The following is a 12,396-nucleotide window of genomic DNA, read 5'->3' as shown; positions in this document are numbered from 1 at the left end:
CTCGATCTTCTTCCTTTCTCTCCGTCTCCTCTCTCCGACTCGAACTCCCTTTCTCCAACTCCGACTCCTCCACCGGCTTTCGCGCCGTCGTGTTCTTCCGGGCTTCCTTTACTTGCCAGCCCCCTCGTTGATTGGTCCGCTGCTGCTGATGCCGGATCAACAGACCCCGCCTCCAGGAAGCTCCAGTCTGAGTTAAAGGGACCGTATGTGTCCTGTGGCCGGGGTGGAAACGAACAATCGTTAATGTCTCCACCCCGTCCTTCCTCCGTGATGACCCCGTGACACGCTTACAGCCACCTCAAGTAACTCACAATATAAGCATATCTCTGAGCACTATAAAGAGGATCTTCTAGTAGAAAAGAAGAAATCTTTTTTAAAACTATATTCAAAGAAAACATCGTCAATGGCGAGTGTCAATGAAAAAACCGTCTAAACTGACCCTACTGTTGATAAGCACACCATCGACAGCACCGTCGACGACATTCATATTGTCGATTACGCTGTTGACAACGTTCATACCATTTCCGAAATCAACTACAGCGAAATCAGCGTTGACCGCAACAACGGCAAACTTGAAAAGAGATGTTTTTTTCACTATTGAAGGTGTCAAATCTACCTCCAGCTCAAATATTCCAGTCGAGCCAAGAAAAGGAAGCTAGTGATTATGCCTCACTGACCGCTTACAGCATAACACGAATAAATATAAGATATGTTCCAGATTTTGGAGACGAAATGAAGGATAATGAATCCTTCAACAAATATGATTATAAACAAGATTATAAGTCCTAAGCCTTTCAAACTGGTATGGGGAGAAACCACCAAGATAGTATAGGGAACCTGATGTCCAGTTTTTACGTATGTTGCAGGAGATGGATACTTTAATAAGTTATTACCTCAGCATCGGGCTAGTAATCCTCAGATGGTGTTACCTGCTCCACCTATTCTGCCACCTCCTCCACATACCCCTTTAACGGTTATACCTTCTCGGCAACCGTCAGCACTACCTCCTCCGCCACTGCCAAAGGAACCATCTTCCAGACCTGTTCCTAGAGAGGACATGGATGATGTTGACACCAATAATTCCATATATTTGGATATGGAGTAGGGTGATCTTCCACAAGATGTCGTACTTTGGTATTTGGGACCACGTAGGAGACAGGGCCCTACCCCTGTTTATTCATGTATTAGCAAACCGCGATTGGTCAATGCGGTATTTACAAGCGCTTTGCATAACGTCCCATTGCCAAATGCACTATGTATACGTTATTATACATTGACTCCGTGGGTTCCATCTTGGAGTGGTGGCCATCTTAAAAGTTGCCCTCACATAGACAAACACATTATAAGCAAGTACGGGCCTTTAGAATACATGTACTTTCTGCTTGACTTCTCCATGACCTGGGCAGCTGGTCTCCGCTGCCCCAGGTCAGTCCAGTCTCACGAGCTCCCCTTCCTCCGGCCACCTGTGATTAGCATCAGGGCTTGACACACCATAAAGTCCTTTCATCGCACACAAGCCTCCGGCTAATCACTTTCGCACCTGCTTGTTCCTGCTTTATGGCCTGTTTCTCAAAACAGGAGATGCTCATGTTTATTGGGGTCAGATGTGGGATCTGATCCTTGCTGGGTAAATAATTGCGGGCTGGCTGAACTGAAATGTGAGATTGCAATCATGACTCTGCTTGTTCTTTGAAGTAAAATATGTGAAAGACCAACTGCAAGAGAAGGGCGGTGTTGCCCAGATTCTGTATAAAAAAGGAAACTGGTTTCTGTTCTAGAGACTGCCTCATTCAGTTGCTAAGGCTTCTGTGCGACGTAGTCTCACTCATTTGAGTTTAATAAAGATGTCTTTTCATATTTCAGCTTCTGTTGCCAAGTTCTTTGTGATATTATCAAGATATGCAGAATTTTATAATACCACATCAGGAAGTACTCGAAGTCATAGGGTGCTACCCCTAGCACCTCTGGGGTCTCAAAAATTGGAGTACTTCAAAGACCATGGAGGACAAGATGATAATGGATGGTAATTCACTGTCCCAAGTGGACTTGATGGTGGGCCAAGCCCACAGGACTCTGCAGGTAATATCTCTAAATGTAATTTGTGAATAGAAATAGGTGCCAAGAAATTAAAGCTACCAATGAAGTCTGTAGACCAACCATGTTTCCTTCATGACTCTATAGAGTATCCTCAAAAGTCTGTTTAATCCATACTATTTTTAGATTATGTCTGAAGGTTTAAAATTAATAAAAGCACTTGCTACAGTTTCAGGGGTGATACCACATAAGGAGAAAGAATACAAGGCTCCATATTCAGCTCCAGGTTGTCTCACTGGTTATGCTAAACCATATTCAGTCATCTCTTCAGCATTTCAGAGAAGAACCAAGACCCCAATAACATCATCCTCTGGTCACTAGACAAGGATAGTTAACACATTGATAATTCCGGGCAAGAGAATTTCATCTATGACAGCGACCTCAATTAAGACAACTAATGCAAGGTAATTCGAGGTCGGTATGTTCACCAGATGTGGCATGACATAGATAAGAAACTGCCCCGGTGATAGAGCGTGATCTGAGATTAGAATTAACAATACTTCTTAACGTGTATCTAGTTACCCTGTACTAATTCTGTGTTCTGCTGGGGGAAGGAAACGTGTACCATGGGACACAGGTGCAATTATCATGAGACTACAGCAGGATCCCTTTTCTGATTTTCATTGTTCTCAATGGGTAAAGTCCAATAACCTGTGCCAGGTTTCTGGCTTATTTGGCTTCAAGCAGGCTTAAAGTTAGGCACTGCTGGGTCAGGCAGAGGGTGCACTCATTCAGGCAGCAATTCAGGTCTGCTTATATCAGGCAATGGGTGCACTCACTCTGGCAGCAAGCTTGGCACTGCTGAGGTCAGGCAGCAGGCGCACTCACTCGGGTATCGAGCTCAGCACTGCTTAGGTCAGGCAGAGGGCGCACTCACTCGGGCCACAAGTGCAGCACTGCTGAGGTCAGGCAGTGGGTGCACAGGCTCTAGACAACTAGGGTGGTGTATGAGACAAAACATTAGTCACAGCTCGTGGATCCGGTGCTTGACTGCTTTGGGAGGAAGTACACAAACTGTTCTCCACACAAGCATTCTCATTCCCACTATATAGAATCACACTGATGTGGGCACAGCAGTAGACAGGACGGATTGCAATGCTGATTGGCTTGCACAAAGGCCTCATACAGACAAGGGCATATCAGCAGATCTGGTGTAAAGAGGGGCATAGGCCTCACATGGACAACACCATAGCAGTGGACACAGGGGTGCAGGTGTACGGGCCTCCTACAAACATGGATATAGAAGGAAACAGGTCTGCTACACCTGCAGCAAAACTGGCACAGGGACATTTATACCACCAACGTCTTTCTGAATGTCCATTACCTCCCCAGGCTTAGTAAAGAAAATACAAAACAGATACTGAACAGGAGCTGTGTTTTGGATGGCTCTCCCAACCTAGGGGGGAGTCCACTAATGTGAACACATGCCACTTTGAGCTTGGTGGGAAGTGAGGTGCCTGTCTGCGAGATGCACACTCCTCATGGTAAGTGAGAGCCAGGGGACAGGAGCATCATTAGGCAGCAATGATGGCCACGCTTAAGCCAGTTTGGCTATGAGAACGGACATATTATTCAGGTGGAATTACATGGGATCCAGTGGCTGGGGTTCCGTGTTTCTAGAGGGCTTCATCTGTGCAAGCCTCATCTGGACTAGAAGCTCCACACTCAGCAGAAGTGCCTTAACAATAACAATCCTGCCTTATGTCTTTACAGGCGCGGCCAAGTACAGGAGTCTCCTTCAGAAGATCGAGCCAAAGATTGTGGTGGTCGAGGAGGCAGCAGAAGTGCTGGAGGCTCATGTCCTGACCACCCTGAACACATCCTGCGAGCACCTTATCATGATCGGAGACCACAAGCAGGTACGTACTAGGTGAAGACTTTTCATCACCATTCACCAGTGGCATTATAGTCAAACCTAATACATCTTTCAGAAGCCGAAGTGTCTGAGGGCAACCTCCTGATCCGCAGTTACTGCGAATCATTGTAATTACAGTGCAGCTTATAACAGGAATTACAAATTTCCTAGCTATCATAACAGAAAGCTTTAATTCTATTAAGGACACAGAGGTGAGGATTACTGTTAAAAATGGAGTCCCTAGTTGGCAGTGGTTTGCACTCTGTCCAAGTAGGGACCCTCACTCTAATCAGGGTTCGGGGATTACACATGCACAGATAGTAACACAGTGGAAACACAACAAATGGACTCCACACCAGTTTAGAGAATAACCACTATTTATCTGAATAAAACTAGACCAAAATGACAAAACTCCAACATACACAAGTAAAGATATCACTTTTAAAAGGTTCAAAATAGTTCAGTCCATAGGAATCTATGGATGCGCCACTTTTAACACAAAGTACCTGGGATGCATCTAAATCAAAGACAAAACCAGGCACAGGGGAGGTGAGGTGCCAGAAAAGCAAAGCAATGCGCCAATTCCTTACTATCAGGAGGGGTGGTGCGTCGGTTCCTTACTGCCAGGGGAGGTGATGCGTTGGTTCCTTACTGCAGCGCAGGGGAGGTGATGTGTTGGTTCCTCACTGTCAGGGGACATAATGTGTTGGTTCCTTACTGTGAGGGGAGGTGATGTGTCACTATCCGGACACGCGGCCTTGGTTCCTCACTGCTGGGCCACGTTGATGAAGAACTTGGCACATACGGACGATGCGTCAAAAATTCTGGCGTGCTGGGTCGAAGAGGCGGATCAGGTGCTGCGTCGATTTCCCAGTTACGAAGCAGTTGATGTGTGGATTTCTTCAGCCACAAAGTAGGACCTGTGCCGGAGTCGGAGCGTGCGCCAGGGACATCGGTGGTCTACTGTTCGGATTGCGGCGATCTTACAGCTGCACGGCTTGTACTGCGTCAATTCTTCGGCTGCATTGGTTTTTCAACTGCACTGCGGTGCTGTGTCGAAAAAATGGGCGCTGAGAGTCGATGCGTGGATTTTCTTCGTTCTTAGCAGCAAAGCCACCTCCAAGGGCCCAAAACTGGAATTGGCACCACTTGGTAGGTCAGAACTCCTAGCAGAGGACTTCAAGGGCTGCAGATAAAGTCTTTGATTGCCCTGAGACTACTTAACAGTAGACAAGCAAACACAAACCCCTGGAGAACCTTGGAAAGTAGGATGTAGAAAGCAAAGTCCAGTCCTTTCATTCCCAGGACAAAAGCAGCAAGCAGCAGGCCAGAACTCAAAACAACAGGCAGAGTGACAGTCTCCTCCTAAAGCATCCAGCTTTTTTTCCTGGCAGAATGTCCTCTTAGTCCAGAAGTGTTCTGAAGTTATGGTGTCACAGCTCTAGTACTTCTACCAGCTTCTGCCTTTGAAGTAGGCAAACTTGGGGGAGAAAAGTCTATGTAATGCACAAGAGCCTGCCTATCCCTAACCTGGCTCTAGACACACTACAGGGGGGGATGGAGACAGCTTTGTGTGAGGACAGGCACAGCCCTATTCAGGTATCAGTGACCTCTCCTCCCACCACTCTAGCTCAGGATGACCTATCAGCCTGGTGAAGGGCCATCAGGATATGCAGGGTGCATCTCAGCTCCCTTTATGTGACTGTCTGGAGTGAATGCAAAGTCAGCCCAATGGTCACCCTCCCTCAGACGTAAATTTCATAAGCAGGAAGAGGTATACAATGGTAATGCAAGAAAATGCCCACTTCCTAAAAGTGGAATTTTCAAACAAACAATATAAAAACCGACTTCACTAAAAGATGTATTTTTAAATTGTGAGTTCAGGAACCACAAACTCCAAATCTCTATCTCCTCCCAATTGGAAGTTACACATGTAAGAGATTACAAGGCAGCTCCAATGATAACCTATGGGAGAGGTAGTCCCTACAATAGTGAAACAGGAAATTAGCAGTATTTCACTATCAATACATGTAACACACACCAATACATGTCCTCCCTTTCAAATACACTGCACCCTGCTTATGGGGATACCTTGGGCCTACCTTAGGGGTGCCTTAAATGCAATAAAAGGGAAGGTTTGGGCCTGGCAAGTGGGTGCACTTGCCAGATCGACATGGCAGTTAAAAACTGAGACATGTTTGCAGGGCCACTCGTGGGTGGCACAATCAGTGCCTCAGGCCCACTAGTTGGATTTGATTTACAGGCCCTGGGCATACCGGGGCACTTTACTAGGGATTTACTAGTAAATTAATTATGCCAATCATGGATAAACCAATCACCAATACAATTTAGACAAAGAGCATATGCACGTTAGCACTGGTTAGTAGTGGTAAAGTGTTCAGAGTCCTAAACCCAACAAAAACAGGTCAGACAAAATATGAGGAAGTAGGCAAAAGGTTTGGGGACAACCCTTCAAAAAGGGCCAGGTCCAACACACCCCCTTCCAGCATAAAACCAGGTAGACTAATCAATACCTTGAGAGACATCTTTGCCTAAGGCGATAGCACATGGACCCTGACCCGCAACAGCAAGGGCATTTTCCAGTTCTACGCCTTTCTGAACCCAGTTGGATCCCTCTGTCCATACTCTCAGTGCCCACTAAGCTAACCCATGGGGAATCCTATCCTTACTTTTGGATCTATTGTGTGCAGCACTTAACCTTACTTTGCTCACAGATGTCTACTAGTAGGCAGACAGTACCCCCCATCCCCAATACAGTGGAGTGGCCCATTTCATCCCCGGTGTGTGACTCCTGTCCCCAACCCAAGGGCAACAGCTGTCAGTGGCAAGAGCCAGGCCCCAGGCCTTTCAGAGCTCTCTAACCTCTGTGGTTTCACTGAGTGTGGGGTGGTAGCCCTAGGTGGCTGGCACCCTTTGTCCACTCTCCCTCCCACCGGTTCATGGGTGTTATCCTGAGACGGGACCACCAGCCAAGGGTCTGTACCCTTAGGCTGGACAGGGGACAGGGATGGGCTCACTCACACCCTGTCCTGCCCTCTGGGGTCCTGTACCTTCCACTATGGAGGGGTTCTCCAAGATTCCAGAACTGTCAGGCCACTTGTGGAAAACATTCTACACAATTCTTCCACCAGTTCAGGGGTGCTATCCTGGAACTGGTCCCCCAACCCAGGGTTTGTACCCTGAGGCTCAACCTGTGCCTGGCAAGCCAGGACTTCCAGGGGAGTACTCCTACCCCCCCTAAGGGAAGCACTTACTGTAAGTGTTATGCAAGAGTCTGCGTGGCAAGGGTCTGCTGCCCACTCTCCATCTGACAGAGCAGAGAGCCCTCTGAAGCCAGTAGTGGCGTCACCAGAGTCAGTCCTGGGGTGCTACGACCTCAGAGCTGACAAACCCTGGCCCACTGGTTCTCCCACTGGGGACTGTCTCACCTCTCTCACTCCTCCATTTGGACTTCTGCACCCTCCTTTCTGGAGTGGGACTGCCAGACACCAGAACTGGTGAGATGCGTGTGACAGCCCTCCCTCGCCCAGCTCTCCTGACACTATGGGGGTCGCCCTCAGTAGATGCCATCCCACTGCAGACTAGGCTACCCTCCTGGTGCTTCCTCTGGGATACCTCCAGGCTCTGGGACTGGGTTTTGGGCAACCTGGGCCTCTGCCCACCCCCACCTCTTCACCTCTTCTCCTGCCCTGAGAAGGGACAAGGGACCCTCTACCCATACCACTACAATGGGACCTATCTGGGCTACTGCAAACTATCCTCACCTCTCTCTATTTGGGAAAACCAGAGCCACCTCCTCTAGGATCACTCCCAAAAGCTTCTTCAGACCCCTCTGGAATCCACCAAAACGTCTGACTCCAGTGCAATCTCCCTGGGGTCAGAGAACTCACACTCCACTGGGTGCTGGCATTGCTCTGGAAAACCGTGACTCAACCTATGCTCTGCAGCAATCACATTGTACAGCCCCTCACATCCGTTACAAATCCTAACCTGACTGCTGAACACCAATGTTAGAAATGGGGCCTCTAGTTAGCAGTGGTTTGCACCCTGTCTAAGTAGAGACCCTCACTCTAGTCAGGGTAAGGAGATTACACAGCTAAGATAACCCCTGCTCACCCCTTGGTAGCTTGGTGCGAGCAGTCAGGCTTATCTCAGAGGCAATGTGTAAAGCATTTGTACATACACACACAGTGAAAACAATACAAATGGACACCACACCTGTTTATAAATATAACCAATATTTATTTGAATAAAACAACACTAAAACGACAAAAATCCAACATACACAAGTAAAAATATAATTTTTAAAAGGTTCAAAATAGTTCAGTCCATATGAAACTATGGATGCGCCACTTTTAGAACAAAGTGCCTGGGATGCGTCAAAATAAAAAATTAGAACAGGTTCAGGGGAAGTGAGGTGCCAGAAAAGCAAAGTGATGCATCGGTCCCTTACTCCCAAGGGGGCGTGGCTTGGGCGCCGATGGTGATGGTCGCCTGAGAGCTCGGCTCCGGGACTGAGCCCATGATTATCCTGTAATTCGGTGGCTGCGGGGCACCCCAGCCCCCGCATTTTGGTGACCGGCCCGACGGAGACCTGCCGGGGCCCCTGGCGCGATCGGCACGAGCGGTGACCCGGCGAAACTCGAAGTTTGGGGAACTGCGGAGAGTGACCCAACATGGCGCCCGGACTTCTTTGTCCCCTTGGCCGGATCCATTAGACTGGAGGATCGTCGCTGACGGCGGGGCATCCCCTGCTCTGCCGTCTCCCAGTGGGGGTTGGAGCTGGACATCGGTCAGAGCGATCTCTTTTAACGGGGATTGCACTCGGATGAACGGATGCCCACACCATAGCGGATCCCACGCGGGGACGTCTGGAGGTCCCGACGGTGGCCCCACTCCCTACACCGCACTTGGCTACTTTCTCCTGGCCGACCCACTTCCATGGGAGGCGCAACCCTTTGGGGCCGCGAGTCGTCCGGTGGAGCTAGTGACACTCACTCCGGGACTCTGTCGGCCGTGCGGGCCTGCCCGACCTGGCGACGATTGTCTCCGCTTCCTCCTCGGTGCCCCCGGACGACACGGTGGTGGCACGAGCCAAGGTTGAGACGATCCAACGGGCCCTGGAGACGGGGTTCTCCGGCACTCGACCTGAGGCCTAGCACCCGAGGGAGTCATAGCCGGTGCCTGCACTCGGGGACGCCTGCTCCGGGACCCGCACGGAGAGCGGCCGGCGACATGGGGAAACCTAGAGGCACCAAGGGGACGGCCCCGGTTGTCTCGGACTCGGAGACCCAGGACAGGGAGGAACGCGGGGGCCCGGAGGATGCCGGCGGTGCACCACTGCAGCAGCAATTTGACCGCGTTTTAGAGGCAATAGCGACCACGCGCTCGGCCCTCCAGCAGGACATTGCCCAGGTAGCGACGAGCCTGGGTCTCCTTAGGGCGGACCACGGTAAACTATCGGACCGGGTCAAGGAAGTGGAGGGCTCGGTGAAAACCTTGGAGCCAGCACAGCGAACCTTGGCTGCGGATATGAAGGATGCTTTGTCCTGGATTACGGTCCTGGAGCAGAGAGCGGAGGATGCGGAAGGCCGTAACAGGAGGAACAACATCCGTGTGGTGGGCCTGCCGGAAAAGGTTGAGGATGGTGACATGGTGGCATATCTGGAGGCCTGGCTCCGAGACACGGTGGCCCAGGAGGGTCTTTCCTCCTTCTACACCCTGGAGCGTGCCCATAGGGTCCCGGCGAGGCCACCGCAGCAGGGACGTGCCCCGCGACCGGTGGTGGCGCGGTTATTGCACTTTAGGGACAGAGACCTCATCCTCAATGCCGCCAGACATAATGGGCCATTTAAAGTGGCAAACAGCCAGGTGAACATCTTCCCGGATTACACCTATGAAACTCAACGCAGACGGTTTTCCTTCCTGGCGGTCAAGCGCGAGCTCCGGAGCGAGGGCATCCAGTACTCGCTCTTCTATCCGGCGAGGCTCCGTATAATTGTCGATGACAAAACTCAGTTCTTCGATACCCCGGAGGACGTTTGTCACTGGCTCGAACTCTATAGAGCGGGGAAAGGTGGAGCCGGCTCCTCGCCTCGATGGGTGGCAGAGCCGGAGCAGAGAAGGAGATCCAGGAGGCTTCGGGGTCGCCGGGGCCGCTCGGGTGGTCCCTCAACTGTAGAGACATCGACGGAGCGGAAGGGAGTACTAGAGGTGTTATCAGCGCTGTCTGGTTCACGGGACGATGCCATTGCGGAGGAAGCGGTCCCTGATGACGAGGGGGGTTCAACGGACACCGAGGAATCCGTGCCTGACAGTGTCCACACGCCGGTGATTACACCGCAATCGGTGGAGGACGTACTGGATGGACAGGGGTAACGGGGTGAGCTTCTTCATTTTGGGTGGGGGCCAGGCAGGGGGGTGGCGGGTGTCGGTAAGAGCTGCTGACTACCGGGGTAGGGAGGGTGGGGTGCCCTGGATTTGCCCCGAGGGGGTTTCTTTGTGACACTGTTTTGGGCTTGCTTTAGTCCTGGTGGCCTGGGCGTCGAGGGCCCACTGCCTCCGCCCGGCCCGCACCTGGCCCTTAAGGCCTTCCTGCGGTGGCGACTGCAGGATTAGCAGGGTATAGTGGGTTGTTGGAGAGTATGGTTTGGATGGGAACTAGATGGTGTTATTTGGGTCCTGTTCTGGGGAGGGTGGATGGGGAGTTGATTAATATTTGGGCTGTTAAGTTTTGGTTGGGGAAAATGGCCGCCATCAGTGCTGTGAGGATCGATGTCCTTTTATTGTCGGGACCCAGATGGGGAGACTTTGCAAGAACGATATGGGACAATGGCTGAGGTTGCTAATCTGAAATGTGTTACTTGGAACGTAAGGGGGCTTCATACTATGTCCAGGCGTCACAAGGTCCACGCTTACTTAGTGCGTAGGGGGATACAAATGGCGCTGCTGCAGGAAACTCATCTGAGGCGGAAGGGGCGGCGTTACAGCGTAGGTGGAGGGGTCAGGTCTTTTGCACTTCGTACTCCGCGTATGCCAGAGGGGCGCTGATCTGGGTTAGGGCTGGGGTTCCCTTCCAGGTCACGAACACAGTGATAGATCCAGAGAGGCGTTATGTGGCCATTTCGGGGACTTTGGGAGGGAGAGACCTAAACGTTTGCTGTGTGTATGCTCCTAATGTGGACCAGACTGCCTTCCTTTCCAGGTTATCGGGCTCGTTGGCCCACTGCCTCTCCGGGCCCCTCCTGCTAGGTGGAGATTTCAACTCAGTAGTGGATGTAGACATTGACCGCTCGCATCCACCCCTCCCCGATTCTCCGGTTCGTCGCTTGGCTAGGGATCGTCGGGACTGGCAGACTCACTGGGGTCTAACGGATATTTGGAGGGCGCAACACCCCACAACTAGGGACTACTCCTACTTCTCGAGCCTCCATGAATTGCACGTTCGACTGGACGGATTTCTTGGCTCGCCCGAACTGGTTTCAGCAGCGGTCCGGTCTGAATATTTGACCAGGACCATTTCTGACCATAACCCCCTCCTGTTGGACCTCCGCTGGTTTCCCGGGGTACCTGCGGTGCCCACCTGGAAATTGCGGCCCGAGACCCTTGAGGACAGTGTCTTCAGGGCGGACCTAGGTGATACGATCTCAGAGTACTTTGCGTCCAACGGTGGCACCGCGAGCTCGAGAGCGTTGGAGTGGGACGCTTTTAAGGTGGTGGTGAGGGGGTACTGCATCTCTAAACAGGTCGGTGTGAGGCGAATTATCCTCGCCGACCTAGAGGCAGCGGATCGAAAACTCCGCGAATTGGAATTACGCCGCCCCGGGCACCCCGAATTACAGGCACGCACGGCGGAGGCGAAGGAGGCGGTGGCGGCGGAGGTCGAACGGCTCCGCTGTTTTGACTATAAGGCCTATACGGTTCGGTCCATCGCAGAGGGGGATAGGTCGAGCGCGCTGTTGGCATGGCTGGCCAACCCTACGCGGCAGTCTTCACTGACGACGTCCATGCGCAGGGCAGACGGAACCCAGGTGTATACACAGCCTGCGATTCTGAGCTGCTACCGGCAATATTACGAGCGCTTGTACCGCAGTCGCTCTGTCCGAGACCCTGACCTGCTCGATAACTATTTGCGGCCTCTAGAGATTCGAAAAATGGAGCAGGACGTGGCGAAAGCCTTGGGGTCCGACATAGAACTGGGAGAGATCCGTAGCGCCATTAAAAAGATGGCGAGAAATAAGACCCCGGGCCTGGACGGCCTTCCGGTAGAGTTCTATGCGGCCTATGCCGATCTCCTAGCCCCTAGGTTATTGGTAGTATACAGGGAGGCGAAGAGGCTGGGGCGTCTCCCAGGCTCGATGTATGAGGCATCGGTGGTCCCGCTCCTCAAGCCCGGCAGGGACTCATCCGATCCGGGGTCTTACCGT

The 12,396-nt window shown here is 51.6% G+C and overlaps 1 protein-coding gene across 1 annotated transcript in view; it reads left to right on the top strand.

Annotated features, from left to right (window-relative positions):
* The window catches only part of LOC146830317 (NFX1-type zinc finger-containing protein 1-like), a 727,926-nt gene that overhangs the window by 634,028 nt on the left and 81,502 nt on the right, over positions 1–12,396 (top strand). Inside the window, exon 18 of the mRNA XM_085604515.1 lies at positions 3,808–3,953. Coding sequence (XP_085460641.1) covers positions 3,808–3,953 — 146 coding nt within the window. The remainder of the gene's footprint in view (positions 1–3,807; positions 3,954–12,396) is intronic.

This window comes from Triturus cristatus, chromosome 5_1 (genome assembly GCF_964204655.1).
Source record: "Triturus cristatus chromosome 5_1, aTriCri1.1, whole genome shotgun sequence".
Lineage (NCBI taxonomy): Eukaryota > Metazoa > Chordata > Amphibia > Caudata > Salamandridae > Triturus > Triturus cristatus.
The sequence above is the reverse complement of the archived record's forward strand: the minus strand, read 5'-3'. Positions and strand labels throughout refer to the sequence as shown.